Here is a 19,408-nt window from a genome sequence, read left to right on the forward strand (position 1 = left end):
TAGATAAAATAAAAAAATACCTATAGGAAAAGATTCGCGCAACAACAATTTATGGAATGAAACGAGATGAGGACGATTAGCTGAAGAATAAGTAAAATATCCGAAATTAAAAATCTAAAGCGATTTGACATTGTTTTTCATATTTCTAACTCTCACTTGTTTACATATGGCCGACCAAAATCTGTCAAATCGCTTTAGATTTTTAATTTCGGATATTTTACTTATTCTTCAGCTAATCGTCCTCATCTCGTTTCATTCCATAAATTGTTGTTGCGCGAATCTTTTCCTATAGGTATTTTCTTATTTTATCTATTTATTTGCCTAAAACTAGTACGCAAAGGTCCATATACTTTTATATATCTATATTTTTTCGTTCGAGGCCCCTTAATTCAAAATTTAATTAAACTCTATTGGATCTGATCCTCGTTTGAATTATTTTGTAGTAAAAGTTATCGCGAAATTCGATAACTTTTACTGCAAAAGACAAGTTGCGGCGTTTAGAGAATGATTCATTATTTTGTTATTTAATCCCAGCAAAATAACTTACGTAAGTACTTCTCTATGCTAAAATATTAAATGTGAATTTTTAAACTTTGTTCATCAATTAGCCCATTTTCTTTATCATTAAATTGAAGAAATATATACATATATATTTATAGTAATTTCTTTAATGTTTTATTGATTATCAACAATGAAGGAAATGTTAATTAGTTATTTCAAGGATTAACTAACCGAAGTATATAAGAAAATATGGTTTTTAGAATAATTAACTCGTTTTGTATTAAAGATAAGATTAAAAAAAGTAAATAATTAAAAAGTATAAATAATAAAGATAGTAATAAAAAAATCAATTTTTTAGAAATCAATTGATTACTAATGTTTTTAGAAGTATTTATCAATGGTTAATGAAAAAAACATTATAATATATGAAAAAAGGTATTCCAGGCTTCGAGACAATAAATTCCACGAGAAAGATTCAAATTCACATCAAGGAAGGATTTAAATCTCTCACCTTACGATGAAAAAAGCCTTCTCAACAATCAATCTACTCAATAACATAATCAATTTACATGACATTACATCTTTCTAAAAATTAAGAAAAAAAAAACTTCTTTTAACTAAGTCATTTCAAACATTTTTTCTGATAATCTTTTTTATGGTCTGTTGACAAAATAAAACACAGCAATAATTCATTTTATTGATTTTTTTTTTCGTGAATTAATTGTGAAATCGAAATGAATAATTTATTTACTACGAAATTGTTTTACCATCATTATACAAGAGGTGTATCTTTTTTTTGTTTAGTAATAATTCTTACACAATTCACAAAGAATAAATTGTTAATGTAAAAAAATGTCGAGAGCTGTTTCGTTGATGAAAAAAAAAGTTATATTACCGGCAATATTATTTACTCAACTTTACACTTCATCAAACACACATGAATATTTGTGTAAATTTACCTGGGTCAAAAACACGTCACACTGTCCCAAAATAATGGATCAAAAATATATTAATTACAAACTGTAAAGCTTTCTAATAATTGTGGAATAATTTTATGTACATCATTTCAAAGTTTGTACTTTCTAGTTTTTAGACCACATATGAGAAATTATTATCTATATTAATTATAGAAATCAAAAATTATTTTGAAAAATTAAAGAAAATTATTTCTTCTTCTAAATGAACAATCATATCTCACAAACTGTAAATTTTGTTTTACTCATGTTGTAGTGTTTCAAAATTGAAATTTACTGATCTTTCTAATGATAAAAGTTAAAGAAAATAAATTATACTTTTAATTTGATCAAGTTTTGCTTATTAAGAGATAATTTTCCTAGAAAAATTACCAATTATTTACATAAAACTATTTTATAACACAAAATTAATTTTTTTACTGACAAATATGGCCAACTATTATTAGGACAGTGTGTCACTTGAAGTGTTAAACAAAAAAAATTAATTCAAATGTATGTCATTATAAAAAAATACTTTGCTCTTAAATTGCACTAAGAGTTATCAACATTTATCGAGAAACATAATTTATTCTTCTGAAGAATCATCGAATGATATTTAAACAAAATGATGATCTTCTCAAAGCGAAAATAGACTTATCAATTAAAGTCACAAGAATATATTGAAAAATAATTGACGAATGATGAATGAACAAAATTAGACGAGTAAAAAATATTACAGATGAGCTACGTATGAGCAGAGCGTGATTAATTATTCGACGTTAATTAAACATTTAAAAATAAAAAAAAATAATTAATAATAATAACTTAAATATCAAAAAATCGAGCCCCAGTTGTTCCATTATTATTTTTTAATCAAATAAAAAAAACAGCTCCATGACAATGCTCTTAAATCTTAAAATCTACTAAATTCTATGGATTCAATATACAAGTTAAGTTGAAAAGCTTACGACTTACAAACCTAAAGACATAATGAATTGAAATGTAGACTAAAGAAAAAACGATTAAACGATTTACGAATAATATACTGTAAACTCAATCAATTGGTCGAAGGATTATCTTGTAAATCTCAAAAATTTGCTGCTTGCCATGTAGAGAATAAAATGTAGACAAAAATTGAGGGGGAAGAATGAATGAAGTTGAAGTGTCGAAGAGACAAAACCAACGGCTTCAAGAATCATCATCACCCAACAGAATCGTCAGATATCTTGAAATCACAAGAAATCGAGACCCTGATTAATGCATTGAAACCTTCGAGACATCGATTAGTTGATTAATTTTCGCTGATAAAAACATCATGTAATTATTAATAATTAATTGTTAATTATTTGCCAATTGTTTTACCTTTCTTTCCCTTTTTTTTTCTTCGATTGGTGAAAATTTTAATATAAACGCACTTCTATTGCTCTGCCGTCAATACGAGCTCGGTTCATCAATGCTGTTTATTTTGTTAAGGAAAATACTTCCTTGTTTTTGACTTTGCTGAATGGACAAAACATTTTTCATTAAATATATAAAGAAGTGATTAATTGATTAAAGAAGTTGGAGACAATTTTTAGTAAAGTTTTGTTAAAATAAATCAATTTAAGGTTGTTCGATCATTAAGCGAATTTAAAGATTAATCTATAATAATTTCAAAAGTGATAGGTAATAATTCAAAGAAATCAAGTTTGCTTTATCAATAAATTTCACCGTTTAGTTTAGAAATAATAAATGTATAAAGTCCAGTTAAAAGTTAGATTAAGCACTAAACCCAATGGCATAAATAAATATTAAATATCAAATATTGTCATTTATCTTCAAATTTAATTTTAACATAGGTTTTCCCTATACTATAGTTGGCATTTTTTTTAGTTTTTTGATTCTGCACGAAAAATGACAAAAGCAATTTCGTCATATTCGACTCTAGGGATTTTATGATGTGAAGATATTTCCAAATTTGGGATTCGTAAAATCGGGCTCATTACAGTAACTTTCCACTAGGAAGTTAAAAAATAAATAAAATAGTTGAGCATTTCAGTTGTTAAAGTAATGGAGAATTTTAATAAGACTGTAGCGTTAGCTCCAACTTTAATGAATAAAAAAATTTTTATATAGATTTTGAGTTACTAGAGAGCTCATAGTTTGAAGTGACATTGAATAGGGACTAATTTTTCAATTTAATTTTTATGTTAAAGGATACAGACTGCTCTCTCAGCATCCCATTCAGAAGCAAATCGAACCATTCCAACATCATTGCCTCTCATCTCAACAAACTTCACTTCACCAACATCTTGGAATTTATCTCTCAACATCTGCCACGTGGTGTTTTGGGGCAACTGTTTCAATAAAAACATTAAATATCAGTGAGCAACAAATAAATAATTATCAATAAGGTATTGTTTTCTGAGTGATGGAATCAAAAATTTTCAACATGAATGAAAAGCTTTAGAAAATATTCTTTAAGTGATTAAAAATACTAAATTATCGTAAAAATAGTGTTACAGCCCCAGACAAAGGGTGAAATGATCGAAAAACTACCTTAAAATTTACTTTTTCATGATTATCTAATAAGCTATTGAAGAGTCGCGAAGAAGCTTTGAACAAAAATTGTAGCTCTTCCGATTTTATACAAAAAAGATCCCTAGACTTTCCCTTTTATTTTTGATAGTTTTGTTAAAATATTATGATAAAGAAAAAAAAATCTTAAAAATCAACTTTCAACAATATTACCTGAAGTTTTCAAGCATGCTGAAAAATCCCGATTTCACAATTGGAATGAATAGACTATTCGATCATAATAAATTTAAATAATGAAAACAAAAAAGATGAATTACGTTTGTAATAAGAATGGTATCAGATCCTTGACGAGTGCCATTAGTATTCTGTCTACTTCCACCACCCTGTTGACTTTGACTTCCCGCGAAGATTCCACCAGCACCAGTGATACGGTCAGCATCACCTCGACTAAAGGCATCAAAATCCCGACTGCCACCATAATTAGAGTTACCAAAAGCACTGTTGCTTCCAAAAGGTACGTCAGCGTCTAATTTCCCTAATCCACGAGGTGTAAAAGAATTATTAGCTTGTCCACTAGCTAACGAAGCTTGAAGACTAGACAATCCACCAACGCTACCACTGAAATTGTTTAAATTTGAAGCTAACTCTGATGTCAACGATGGATTTAAGAGTGAGTTCGTGGTCAGATTCGCTCCCAATCCTCCAGCTAAACTCGCTTGGAGAGCTGCTGCATTAGTGTTACTTAAGGCTGTTGCTAAAATAAATAATAATTATAATCAACATAATAAGTATAGATAAAATTATTGAATTTGACATCCTGCAGCATAATGAAAAAAGATCATTAAATTTTTTAAAGATTTTTAAATGAAGAACTATATTGATTTAATATTAATCAATTATATCAATGCATGAATATTTATAAATAATTAAATATGTTGATAATATTGGATTATTTAACTTAGTATGATGTTTTTTATGTTCATCTATAAATATTAAAAATTAAAATTGATTTTTCTAAATTATCTTTTCAGTCATCGTATTACTTTTCATGAAAGTTGATTCCATCTTCTAATGTAATCTATGATTTTCTAACATTTCATAGTCCAATAAAAGCTTCAACTATAATTGCATATCAATTTTAATCGCCATTATCTTCAAAAAATTATTTTATATTAATTAAAAAAAAGGCCACATTGATTTAAATTACTTAATATTACCAATATCTTTTGAAAGTTTCATTAAGCTCTCTTCGTTATGTTTTAAGATGTCAACTTCTTAAAAATGAAATGATTATTTACCAAGTTGCGCAGGTACAACATTGTTTAATCCAGCTCCAAAAGCACCAGTAGCAATGACTGGTGTTGGAATGGAGTTTACAACCGGTGAGTTATTAGGATGAAGATTAGGGAGATTTCTAGCAACATCTAATAAACGATTACCACCAGCACCAAGGCCCATTCCAATGCTCTTCAATCCTTCAGGAAGTTTTGGAGGAAGATCAGGATCATTAGCACGATCCATTCTTACAGTCATTCTCCTGTCGTACAACTGCTGATTGTGAAGCATGGAAATAGCTTGAACTGATTCAACTGGATGATCATATTCAACAACACCAAATCCACGTGATTTACCATCCTTATCTTTACCCAATTCAACATTTATGACTTTTCCAGCTAACTTGAAGACTTCGAGGAGTTTCTTCTCATCAACTTTGTAGTCCAAGTTTGCGACAAACACTCTAGTGACCAGCGGGCCATTGATTCCAAGTGACTCAAGAAATGGAGTACTTAGACCGTAAGTATTTCCAAATTTGTTGTCATTACCAGCATTACCGCCACCACCACCCACTGATGATACTGACATGCTTTGTCGCCCGGAATTACCTCGAGGAACATCACGAAATCGGTCTTCTCGGGATCTGTCGTGGTCTCGAGAGGTTTGTAATCGTCCATACTTGTCACGCTCAACATCATAGTCCTAGACAATGTGCAAAAAAAAGGTTTTAACACTTTGATATCTCAAAACATTACTTTTTTTGTCATTCAAATACATGACAATAATTTTTTTGCCAACACTTCACTAGCATACTAACTTATTGATAAACAGCCGTTGTTATGAATAAAAAAAGAAATGAATACATCAAAAAATTGATCTTTAAAACTTTGTCTGAAGCCTTAAAATTTATAGCTGAACCATTAAATACCTACATATGCTGCTGATGTGTTAGAAATGTTAATAAATATTTTACCTCTTTAACAACGAGTTTTCGTCCTTTAATATCAAATCGATGCATTTTTTCTACAGCAATCTTAACAGATTCTGAGTCTTCGAATTCAACGATACCACAACCCCGAGGTTTGTCGTTTTCGTCAGTAAATAACTCAACATGAGCTACCTTTCCTACTTCTGTCCTGAACAAGTCCTTCAAGTCTTGCCATCTGAAGTCATAAGGAATATTAGATACATAAATACGACGTTCAGATATCCTTCGTCCTCGATCAGTCCGTTCTCTACTACGATCTCGGCTCGCTGAATTCATACGTTGGCGATCTGAACGACGATTTCGGTCTCTTTCACGGCTTCGTTCACGGTCATCATTTTGCATTGGTGATCTAGATAAAACAAATGGCTTATTAATCTTATTATACTTAATAAAAAATATCATGTATTTTTAGATGTATTTATTTATTTATTGATTTTATTTATTTATTTATTTACAGAAACATATACTTTAAAAATAAACTTTTAAGAGGCAAATAAAAATACTTAGAATGCCGACTTTGATGTAAATTAAATATTTACTAGAGTATACAATTCTTTTACTTACTCTTCAGCTTTCATGGTAAGTTGATAGACAATTTATCCGGTTTTTGTAGAAAACAACACCACTTTTATGTAGTAAAAGAGATAAACGATAATAAAAAATGAATCGACTTAGGTTGATAACACTTTAGGACGCGTCCCGTAAAATGGCGTCGGGTTAGGGCTTTAATGTTATACCGGAAGTGACACTATTGGTCAAAATGTAGTCCGGAATATTCAAGAATTTTATTAGACCGTGACAAATGCGTTACATTTTTAAAAGAGATAAAAAATAATATTTTGATTTATGTGAATGATACATTTGATTTATATTTAGCGTCAAAATGTCATTTGTCATAAAAATTATTCATTAAATTAGTTGCACAATCCGTCACTAGATAACAGCACTAGATGATCATTGCGCATACGCCCTGTGCATCGTCGTGAGACCGCATCCGTGTCTTGATTGTCATCGCAGATATTATATGTATGGATTAGTCCGTTCACACGATCAAAAACATGAGCCTTACAAAAGCAGAAGAAACTAACTGGAAAGGATTGAATGAAAAAAAAATTTAGAACATGCAAATAAAATGTAAATAAAATTTTTTTTTTTAATGGAGAACATTTATCTGAAATAGCATATCTATCGGAAAAATGCTGTCAATGTAATAGCAAAAGGAACAATAGTAATGTAACAACAAAAAAATAGCGTTGAATAAAATCAAAATAAATTCATAGATTGAATATATAAAAATAGAGTGAGATAAAAAATTTTTGATTTTACAGAGATGATACTTTCGGAAAGTTTAAAAAACGGAGAAATTAAAGTTCATTTTCAAGATGGTGGTGGAAAAGTACACGTGAAATGGCACTTGCTCTCATGATTCCCTATTAAACTGATAGGTGGTAATTGAAGTGATTATCGATACTATACTAACAGCTGGAAAAAATGTAGAAAGTTTTTTTATCAACTAAATTTTGTTGACATTTATGTAATTTATGACTGTCATTGATACCTTATTGTAATTAATTTTTTTTTCAGAAAGGACGCGAAGTTTAGTTTATAAAACACCTATTAAATTCAGGTGAGTGATATTGTAAGTGAATCAAGACAGGAAAGTGTGATTGAATAAAATAGGTAAAGTAAAATGAAGTGAAAACATAAAAGTATACAATGATAGAGTTTGTGAGTAAACAATTATTACTGTTCACTTTGTTTTTGTTGTTTAAGTTTAACATTGTAATTTTGACAACAAATTTTGACATGACTCATTGTACAATCAATGGACCGTAAAATCTCCATCCTTCGCTGGATAATAGGTATCGTTAAAAATTTATTTCTTCCGGTCTACACCATACCACGTTTTCAACGTAATAAGGTCGTATGCGGTTTTAGTTTTTTTATTACTTTCACGACTTATATACCTCTACAGCTAATATCTACTATTTATTTTTTTTGTAATAATAATTTAAAAAATCATCTTAACATTTATATCTAATTAATTATCCTCTCTCTAAAAATGGAACAGTGAAAATAATGAAATACACTGCAAAATCATAAATATTTACTGATTTTGCAGTCTATTTCATTATTTTCACTGTTTCATTTGTAGAAAGTCCAATTGCTATTGCCATGATTGACAGAAATTTTAAGATTTCATTTTTACTATGAAATGACATCATCAGAGAGGTTGATTTAATTGAATTATTTTGACATCAATACATGCAATAAATTCTACAAAAAAAATAGCAAAAATATATGTCAACATTGTGGAATATAAAAAAATTTTGTAGGGAACTCGTAATAACTTTAAATTATAGAGAGGTTCGAATTATCGCAGGTTTGAATGAACAAGAGTCGACTGTAGTTAAAAAAATTTTCTAATGTAGATGGTATCAGTTCAGGAGATGCTTAGAGACAGGATGATGTTGGAAACAACGTTGTGGCACGAGATGCGCGCTCAAGAGGCGGAGCCGAAATAAAACGCAACATTCGTCCGGACAACAAATACGCTTTGCCAACCCCTCGGAAGGATGAGGGGCGGGTGATGGCAATGGGTTCGTTACAAAGAGGCCAAAAGCGCGGTGGCGCGGAGGGGACGGGGAGAGAGAAGAGATGCCAGAGTCGGCATGAGTTGCGCAAGGCGGCATCCCATAGGAGCCCGACTGTGGCAGGTGGCCCGCCACATAGAGTGGCGGAAAGCACACCCAGGAGACCGTGGTGTCGCTGTGTGATGTTCAGCCGTCTGTGCTGTCATGGAGGACGAGAATGACGAGCGCGCGTGAGGTGCTGAGAAATGTGAAAGTGAGACACAGGGCAATGCGCACGCCCAAGCACGGAATCGCGCAGAACTTCCGGGCAAAAGGGGGCACGATAGTGGAAAAAGAGGAGGAGGGAGGGGAAGAACGAGCTAGTGACGATAGGGGAATAGCAAACAGTAAGTGAGTGGAGGGAGAAGGATGGGGACACTTAGGTATCGATGTCAGGCTAGTGACGCAAGAGACGCAGCGATCAAAAGTCAGAAGCAGATAGGCTGCTGTGAAAGAAGGAGGTAAAAAATAGCACTGGACAGGCCAAAAGGACACATAAGGTTACCGGGTGAGGGGCGGACGATGTAAAGCAGCGTGCGTAAAACAAGGTTGCGTGCCGCGAAGAGAAGTAAACTTGAGATAAAAAAATATAACTATACATTACCATTAATTACTCTAATTCATCTCCATTTAAAAAACCCACATGTTTATCAACACAAAAAATATCTATCTATTTATCTTACGTTTCCGCCTACTTTTTTCCAATTTTAATTTAAAAATTCATTCATCTTCAAGTCATTCCACCAGATGCATTACTTCATAGTCATCATCCAAAAGACAACGGTATTAAGTTACACGGAACTCAAAGATCTAACAACACTGAAAAAAAAGTAAATTAAAGTAAAAAAAAATTCTTCTTAAAAAATTCTAGTAATTCTGGGATGTTTTAATAGTTTTATAGATTCTAGTGATTTTCAGAAAACAGCTGGAAGCCGACTAGTATATAGTCGCAAAAGGTGTATCCGTATCATCAATAAAATTGATGTAGTACGACTAAATCGTAATTTAAGTTGAATTGAAATGTTAGGATTTTTAAGAAAATAATTTGTTATTGTTTTTTTTTTCTTTTTCTCTCAACAACGATAATTTTTCCTCTCAATCCATATTGAACCATTGGAATATTCAGAGAAAAATACTGATTTCTATTAATCCATCTTTCATAAAAGTATTATAAAATCATAAAATGTATATAGAAGTAAATTTTGTACAGAAAAAAATTGATATCGAAATTTCTAGTTAATAACTTTGATTGTTAATTAATTAAATTCATGGGTTATTTGTGTGACGAATGGACCAAGAAGAGAAAAATAGAATTGAAGAAAAAAACAAATAATGAATTTAAATTAAAGAATAATGAAAAAATTATTATAAACATTAAAAAAGGAGGACAAACTGTGAAGATAATAAAAATAATGCTTGCCGAAACCCGGGATTGAACCGGGGACATTTAGATCTTCAGTCTAACGCTCTCCCAACTGAGCTATTTCGGCACATAAAAAATGTATTTAATTTAATGACAATATTAAGAAAATATTTGATTTAAATGATTTTTTTTATTATTATTATTGGAAATAATACTTTTCATCACTAGAAAATTATTAATAATAAAAATTAGTAAAAGACTGAGAGTTCATAAACATTAATTAATTGATGTGTAAATTTTTTAGCTTATAACAAGACCTATATCAAACACTACAATACAAAAGATTCTAATTAATTAAAACTACGCAAAGAAATTAATAACAAAATAAAAGGAGAAAAAAATGGATATTTTTATTGCTATGAATTTCATGCATTTGAAAATTTATTACTCGTCAATTAATAATAATACACTAATAGAAATGAATTGAGTTGTGTAGACATAAAGAAGAGCGATCTCCAATACTACAATCTCAGTAATTTTGATTAATTATAAATGTCTATTTATGTGTATTTTGAAATACAATTATTCAAGATGAAAAAATAATAGAATATTCTAACTGCAACCTCATATTCTGTATCGACAACTGAACAGAGAATTTCTTTACGAAGATTGGGTTCAATCAATATTTTCTGAAATAGCAAAATTTTAAACTGACCAATCACGTATCAGTCACCTGTGATAGATCGCGCAGCCATAATTGAAGTAAAATAATAACTATTATTATTACTTATTATTATAAACAAAGGTAGAAATAAAGAATAACAGTATTTATTTTTGTTATTTGCCTAAAGATACTATTCTATCTAAATTGTGGATAAGATAATAACCGATGAAAAATATTCTTAGCTTAAGGATCAAAGTAGAAAAAAATAAAAACAAAAAATGATGTAAAAATTGTAGTCGGTAATTAACAATGACATTGGATCGTCGAAGAATTGTCTGTAAAAAAACAAGAGTGAAGAGATAAATCTGAACACGTGTAACTAGTTTCCGGCCGTTCGCCTCGTTATTGAAAATATGAGTTTTAAAGACAGGATACATTTTTAATGACTTCAACGAGATAGGTGGGTGCTTTTTAATATATTGCCAAAAACTTGTATCATATTTCACAATTAATTTATACACTTTTTCTTAGAAAGAAAAAAATTATGCGTATGAACTAATTATTATCAATACTTCATCGTTCACAATGTATTTTATAATTTTTTAAAATAAAAGTTGTTTCATGCTAATAAAAAATAATTCTTTATTAAAAAACTGAATAACTAGTAAATATGTCTAAAATAGAATTAATAAAATCTTCCAACTTTCTTGGAAACTAAATAAACAACATTATCGAGTAACCCAAGATCGCGAAAAATACATAAATACACAAAAATAATAAACTTTACAAAAACAGTACTACTTACTTCAAATAACAATTTTCTTTACATTCAATTCAATATAAATTTCTTCAAATGCAATTTATGCGTCTACTAGTGTTCAGTGAATTAAATAACGAAATTCAATTTTTATTTAACGATAATTGAAAGTCGGATGAATTATAAAACCAATTTCCATGTTTACTAATAAAGTAATTTTTTCATGTCTATGGAGGTTTCTCTACAGCATTGACAAAATGATTTTAGCCGGGTTGCGGTCTTCTATTCCACATTATATTATATTATTGTTTATTTTGCAGATATTTTAGCTCTGTTGAAATAAAATCAACATTTTTTTTATTGAATATTCACACCAACATTTGTGTATTGTAGATTGATTAAATCACCTTTTTTTATTTTAAATAGCAAAAAGAAAAAAAATTTAATATCTTTTTATTGGAGAGTTGTAAGTTAAATTATTACTAATCGTTAATTTTCTAAAAAAAGACACCTAGAAACTGGATTTTCTATTTCTGCTAAATTGTTTGTCATAAATGTATTTACACTACATGGTTGTTCTACGAAAATTTAAAAAAAAGTTTTTAAATTAATGTTACAAATATCTAGTTATGTAGTAAATTATCATTGATTTGAATGAAGAAAATGGAGGACTTTAATTGTAAATTACTCAAGTTCTAAATGGCAAATTGATTTTGTTTTTTGTAAAAGGAACGTTTTATATTCTAATATAAATATATATAGAAATATTTTAATTAAAAAGAAATAAAAAAGCAAATAAATGTATGAAAATAAATAAAAATTCGTATCTTATTTCTGTGTACAAAATTGTAAATAATTTGGCTAACGATCTTATATGTTATTTTAATGATTACTAGGCTTTTAAAGTCAACTAGACATGATTGACGCTAGGAATAAAGAACTTTACATAAGAACAGGTGATCAACGTCAGTAGAAAATACTAAGTTAGAAGCATACAATTAAATCTAAAATAGATAAAATGGATGCTCTAGCTACTATATAACACAAACCCAAAAGATCCCGTTTGTTTCTATAATTCGAAGGCGGACATTAAAATGCCAACCTTCATGCTTACTTTTGGGCGGAGTAGAACTTTAACAGTTGATCAAAGAAGACTTATTTATATTTTATTTATTTATATATTCATTTTTTTATCTTTTTTTCTGCTTACAAAATCTTCAGAAAATTCCCTGATCAATGTTATCATCTTTTTTTGTATTGATATCTATTTGTAGAATACTTATATAATTATTTTTATTCTATCTATACTCATTTAAACTTATAAGAAATTTATAATACTCAGAAATTAACGTTTTTAAAGAAAACGGTAAAAACACGATATTTTATGATTTTTTTTTTTGCACACTTCTAATGAATAAAAATCATTAATATTGTAGTGTTTCAGATAGCTTTTTTCCTGTATAAAGAATCTGACAATTTATTAACGTCTTCTTCTATTGGTTTACCTGTAATTAATTTTATGATATACAGAAGTCGTTATAATAAAAACAATGGAAATTATGTTTCTTTTGTTTATGATTTTTTGCACACTTCTTGTTACTAAAAGTAATTCGTATTACAGTGTTCTAAATCATCTTTTTTTTCTCTCTAGAAAATGCAAAAAAATTGAAAATATCTATCTTATTAATTTATCTCATAAATAATTTTAAACAAATAAATCTATTTTACTATAAATAACACAAAACAATAGCACTTTGTCGTGAAACGCTGAAAATAATTATTGCTATGATCTAACTATATTTCATAGTTTTTTACGTAATGCCTCGTTATGTTATGTTGATCAGAATAAAAATCAAAAGAATAAATTCGAGGGTTGAGTTAACGAATGAAAATATATACATATATATATATATATATATATATATATATATATTTAACGCTATAGCGTTAAAAGTATCGCATGGTCGTGAATTTATAATGAAGTATCATTGTAAGCTAATACATATTCTTAAAGTTTGCTACATATTCTTTGAGTCCGACAAAAATCTAGCCTATATGCCTAGCACGTGTGTACCCAAGATCTCGAATTATCATTTGCAGATAAAGAGCTTGAGAATTGTATAAAAACGTGTTTTGGAAGATCTCAAATCATTTCCGATGCGTAACGTAACTTTTATCGTGTTTATGTAAATATCCAGGTAATTAATGGGTTTTTTTTGTCTTTTCTATTTTCCCTTTTCATTTTTATGATGGATTTGAGGTAAGAATATTAATATTATTGTCGGGCGAGTCCAGGTGACGTAAAAAATCGACTTGTTTAGAGAATTTTTAATTTAAATTTTATATTTAGTTCGTTACTTTTTTTCTTTTTTGTTTTAGTTTTATTAAAATTGAATTTTTAAGAACAATCGGTGGGATAAGTGAATGGTTGTTGAAAATATTTAAAAATAAATAAACGAATGAAAAGGTGATTAAAATCAAATTAAAACATAAATGAGGAATTAATTCTAAAATATTTGAAAAAAAATTATGTCAAAAACATGTGTTATTAAAAGAATGTCTTCAAAAAGAAATAAAATATATGAGTGATAATTGATATAACAATGTATCAAAAATGTTCCACCAATTTAACAAAAATTGATTTTAAAAAAAAGTAAAATAACAATACGTGCCTGAGTTTAAAATCTCAAACACTACAGTGCCAGTGATTTTTAAAAAATTATAAGTGTGCAATAAAAATTTTCAAATATTATTAAAAGTGTCAAGTTCAGTTCTAACAATTTCATCATGTAGAACGATTCGAAAGTCAACCTTAAGAGAAAAATAAGACCAGTGTATAGGCTATAATTAGAAGTATTCAGTGGGAGGAGCGGGGCCTTGAGGACGCTTTGTCTTTGGGCCAGGGGTATGTAAAGAATAACAGAATGGGGAAAGAAATAGCTAAGGCGTGGCAGAGACCATTTCGAAGGCCTCGTTTTATAATATCGAATGGAAGAACACAACTTAAAATATACATATATTCATATACACAAGGTGAAGGAGGATTTTTAGATTGTATTCGAAATAAATAAAGTTTTAGGGCCTGTTCTGGACCCATCATGATGATGAAAAATAGTTATCTTAAGCAAATTCTTTATCTTCTCTCTTTTTCTACCTCTGTTGATTACCGACGTTCTGTTACCTTTTTTTAATTGCTATTGGCGGTGACTTTGTGGTGTTTGTTTGCTTAACAAAATCCCAGAACAGTTGGACGATGTCATATGACTTTTATTTAATGGAAAATATGGTTTTCAGTGGAATGAAAGTAATTAATTAACAGTCAGGAAAGGTGAGAGGGTGGAGAAAAAACGTCATGTGGTTTAATAATTGATGTATTATGACTTTATAATAAACTTCAAAATTTTTAATTATCTTGTTTATAATAATGAATAATATATTTATTATTGTTATTTTAGAAATTTTTTTACATTATAATAATACGAAAAATTAAAGAGTGAAAATTACGTTATAGATAGCTGGTAAATTTTTTTAACGTACGATTGGAGGATCTTATAATCTTATAGTGGAAATATAATATTTTCATCATGAGTATAAAATATCATTACAAGCAGGGTAAAAATTCAACCCAAAGATACATAAAAACTATTTGTAATATAGAAGTATTCGCATAGAATAAAATATGACTAGAGACTATAGAACTATTAGACGTCTGTCTTTATTATAAACATTATTCTTATTATGTTCAATAAGCTTTTACTTCTTTTCAATCATTTCTCCTGTCATTATTTTACAATACATATATTACAGGGAAAGGAAAATCTTAATTTTAAATATATTTTAATATTGTATTTTTTAATTACCCATAAATTTTCCCTTAAATATCCATTTTTATAAGGAAGTGGAGCAAAAATTTAAAAAAATAAATTTTAATTTGAAAATAAATTAGTAAATATTAACTAGTAATGATTAAATAATCTTTTTAAATTATATAATAAATAGTATAAGTAATAAATTGAAACAACAATTAATTTATTACAATTCAAGACAATCATTTTGAACCCTTAATAATTTGAAAAAAAAAATTTCAAAAAATATTAAACAACTTGATAATAAGAAATGAGATATTGGTAAGCGTAAAAAAATTTTAAAATTCACATATGTGAAATATTCTAATTAAACAATTTTCTTATGAATAAAAAATCGATCTTGACCTTTACCACACTGTAGCTACGAAATAAAACATTCCCAAATACCACAAGATTACTTATCAACTTGAATGACTAGTTTATTCTCAGATAAATTTTATCATCTTGACTCGACACTTACAGATGTTAGTTGAAGCCGAAAATTGTGTTATCTACTAACCTATCACACGTGCTGATAGCCTGTCATGTAACAACTCATGTTGCTGTGGTCGTAAAGATCATAGAAATAACACTAGGAATTACTAGTAAAACCTCACCACAATATAAAATACATTTCATTATTTTTTCCCATTCTATTTCGTTTTTACACAACTCTTGAGATAAAGAAAAATGTAGATTATAATATAATATAAAAGTATTTTATTTATTTACTGCATTCAAAGGATACGAGATGGAAAGAACGCCGCAATGTTGGAAACCTTATCGGGTGATAATTGATGTGAACTTGTAGAAAATGTCTACAGGCGCTTTTAAAGATAGACAGAACAAGGAAAACCTTGCTCTACCATCTGCGGCATCGATATACAAAAGACACATGGGGTCAGTTACCTGATGCTCAACAGGTATCATAGTTTTTCATCGATCGCCATGCAACCTACTTCTATTGACATTTAACAAATTTTCCATGATCTAATTGATGACGGGTTTAATTCTCGATCATTTTTTGGAATTTTGGCCACTTTAGAGTCATCTAGAGGAGTCAAAAATTAGAGTTGACTTTAAAGTGTGAACAAAATACATTCGGGTCATTTATTTTTAGTTATGGAAAGATTGATGGATTATTTGGTAAAATTTAAACTTCAAGGCTTTTTTCTACGGTTTTCGAAACTTTTTAAAATTAAATCACAACATAATTCGGTTAATTTATGTGTAGGAAAATATTTTAAGACGTTATTCTTACTATTACTCTTTTAGGGATTTTCTTTAAAACTGTTTATTCAAGTGATTTTGAACGAAATTATAATATCGATTATCTTTTTGTTATACTAAAATTTTGCATGTTAATATTCAAGTTTAAAAATAATAACATAATACAGTATTAAAGTGGAAAAAAATTACTGAAAACAAAAAAATAATCGCCGATTAAATATTAAGTTATGTGATGATTAGTGAATGAAGTGATCTCAGTTTTATTGAACTAGAAAAAATTTCTCAGATAATTTTATACATTTAGATTTTTTTTTTCAATTTTTTATCAAAAAATTCAGTAAAAATTATAAAAGAAAACAACATTCGTTAAATTGGATGTTAAATTATTTAATAATCGATTAATGAAAGTCAAAATCTAGGGTTTTTTAGAAAAAAAAATTCCTAGATAATTTTGCATATTTGATTTGTCTGGTCCAAAAAAATTAATAAAATATAAATATTTACTCTGTACTGAATAATTTCATAATCATTTAATAAAATTCTTCAGGATATTTTTCAAACATAAAAGTTCCTAGATATTTTCTTAATAAAAATGCTGACGACTTTTTTCTATTAAAATTTGAATATCATAGTATGAATGTGAATTTCAAATGCTCATGTGCGATCGATTCCAAGTCATTTTTTACATCATTACTTAGATGAAGAAATATTTTTCAACGTATCAAAAACATTTTAGAAATGTCCAAACATCAACGAAAATGTTTTTAGTGTAGTGTATTTTCATTGAAAATTCAATGATATTATTTATATAAACGATTTTGTATCTTTTACTATTCAAAGTATTCCTGACAGATAAAAAGAATCTTACATCATAAACTTCCCTTTTTTTTCTCCCTATAAAACCGTAAAAACATCAACCGCAGTCTACCATATCACTAGTATAATAATACCAGAAGAAGAATAAATTCCAAATCGATCTACTCACAATATTGTCAATTTGAATGGGACATTAGACAGTTTGTCGACATCTACAAGGCAAAAAAATACAAGAAATGTATCCAATGAATGAAAGAAAAAAATAGGTTGAAATGAAAAGGAAAAATAAAATACGCAACATTGGATGATATTGAAACGCCCCGAGTTTTAAGTGGGATGAGTTTCAAGAACTTGAGACGATGTCTTTGATATTTAGCGAAGAATCTCATTGATGTTGATAGGCAAGCTTGGTAGGCGTTCTCCATAGTCCAGGTCAGTGATACATACTGATGATTGTTACGTTTCTTCACCTTAATCATTCAGCCTAATCCGGCTGAATTCTCCTCAAAGTATGGCTGTCTTTCTCAAGCATTGTCGGTCGGTAGTCTACATTGTCTTTCCCTTTTGCAGCTTTTCGTGGTTTGGACTAAGGGCGGATGTGTGGTCGTCTATATAATAGTACTGAGTCTATACACTCTATCCGATAGAGAAATACTTATGTGGGTATAGAGAGTAGAGGGTGTCAGCTTACAGCTGTGCTCGCATTTTAGAAGATCAATTCCCTGGCGTCCAAGCCATGGGTCATAATTCATATTCATTAATTAGAAGCTCTTAGACCAAGATAGGTTGGTTAGGTAGAGATGGAAAAAGGGCTTAAAAGGGACATCGGCTTTTGTTTTAATATTTATTCAGAGTTAATTATTAACCTTGATGCATTAAACTTGCTATGTAATGCACATCACTACACTGATAGAAGAATATATTTGGTGGGACTAAACGAATTCATTAAAATTATTTTTCAGCATTTATTTGATACAAATAAAGATTTATTTGTAGGTAATTAATCTTCTTTGCTTAGCTGTCTGATATTATTATATTTATAAAACCATTAAAAATTCACACGAAATTAAATGGTTATAATGTAATTGCTCGTCGAGCTATTGTTTAAAAGAAAATATTAATTTTAATCATTACGAAACTGTTATTTTTTATTTAAAAATTTTCAATAAATCAAAGTTATTTCATAATATAACCTAACATTTGATTATGCTTTACCGTCATTCTACTTTACCATCGAGCTCAATCATAGTATTTAGATGAGAAATAAATATTTGTTTGCAGCTAAGAAATCATTTATTGAGCCAAATCAATCTACTCTAATAAATAATTTCTTAACTGTTAACAAATGTTCATTCGATTTCTCTTTCAAATAACATATTTATTAGCTGCTAATAAATTATGTTAGATACAAAGAAATACTTCTATCAGTGTAGGATTCTAGCGCAAGACTAGGAAACAATCGGGTCATTGAAAAAACACCATGATGATGATAGTCTTAATGATGGTAATAATAATGAAGTTGGATATTGAACATTTCTATGACCTGGTTGAAGTTATTTTCGTTCAGTTCTTCGAAAAATGTTCTATTGGAAACAAAGAATGGTTAATACCTTATTGGATATTGAACCAGTTTTGAATTCCTACGCTTAATTGTTGTCCAAATCAACGTTTGGACCAGCTGGTAATTCATGTCGAGCATTCTGAATTAATAGTATCATCCAGTCATTCTCGACAATTAGATCATCATTGACTACCATGTTCAATGATGACTCATCGCTCAATCATGGTCTCATTGAATGACTATCTAGAAATCTTTGCACTTGAGTCAAAACTGGATCAATCTTTGTTCATTCTACTTATCAGGTA

At 28.9% G+C, this 19,408-nt stretch overlaps 1 protein-coding gene, 1 long non-coding RNA gene and 1 other non-coding gene across 5 annotated transcripts in view; 1 reads left to right on the forward strand and 2 right to left on the reverse strand.

Moving 5' to 3' along the window:
• Positions 1 to 2,308: 2,308 nt before the first annotated feature.
• rump (rumpelstiltskin) lies at positions 2,309 to 7,041 on the reverse strand. Of its 3 annotated transcripts, none has more exons than XM_035093367.1 (7): positions 6,799 to 7,041; positions 6,220 to 6,583; positions 5,270 to 5,948; positions 4,289 to 4,725; positions 3,655 to 3,790; positions 2,817 to 2,910; positions 2,309 to 2,679 (listed from the first exon to the last, which is right to left on the reverse strand). In XM_035093367.1, exons 1-6 carry the CDS (start codon positions 6,810 to 6,812, stop codon positions 2,855 to 2,857), a joined length of 1,686 nt encoding a protein of 561 aa, XP_034949258.1. In that variant the 5' UTR covers positions 6,813 to 7,041; the 3' UTR covers positions 2,309 to 2,679; positions 2,817 to 2,854. The 3 variants fall into 3 exon arrangements, with proteins under 3 accessions (XP_034949258.1, XP_034949259.1, XP_034949260.1); XM_035093368.1 differs by having other exon boundaries at positions 2,309 to 2,723; XM_035093369.1 differs by having other exon boundaries at positions 2,309 to 2,755.
• Positions 7,042 to 7,636: 595 nt separating this feature from the next.
• The window catches only part of LOC118073055 (uncharacterized), a 44,440-nt gene continuing 32,668 nt past the window's right edge, over positions 7,637 to 19,408 (forward strand). Inside the window, exons 1-2 of the long non-coding RNA XR_004691067.1 lie at positions 7,637 to 7,727; positions 7,819 to 8,096. This is a non-coding gene — a long non-coding RNA (uncharacterized lncRNA). The remainder of the gene's footprint in view (positions 7,728 to 7,818; positions 8,097 to 19,408) is intronic.
• Positions 10,285 to 10,357, reverse strand: TRNAF-GAA (transfer RNA phenylalanine (anticodon GAA)). The gene has a single exon. It is a non-coding gene; the product is annotated as a tRNA-Phe (tRNA).

The sequence above is a fragment of the Chelonus insularis genome, unplaced genomic scaffold (genome assembly GCF_013357705.1).
Source record: "Chelonus insularis isolate UGA/USDA-ARS -01 unplaced genomic scaffold, ASM1335770v1 contig_95_pilon, whole genome shotgun sequence".
In the NCBI taxonomy this organism is placed as follows: Eukaryota; Metazoa; Arthropoda; class Insecta; order Hymenoptera; family Braconidae; genus Chelonus; species Chelonus insularis.

What these genes read in the sequence shown, in the direction of transcription:
- rump (XM_035093367.1), bottom strand. An exon ending in GAAAACTCGTTGTTAAAGAG is followed by an intron (nt 5,949 to 6,219) that starts GTAAAATATTTA and finishes CACATTGTCTAG; the next exon opens with GACTATGATGTTGAGCGTGA. An exon ending in TGTTGTACCTGCGCAACTTG is followed by an intron (nt 4,726 to 5,269) that starts GTAAATAATCAT and finishes TATTTATTTTAG; the next exon opens with CAACAGCCTTAAGTAACACT.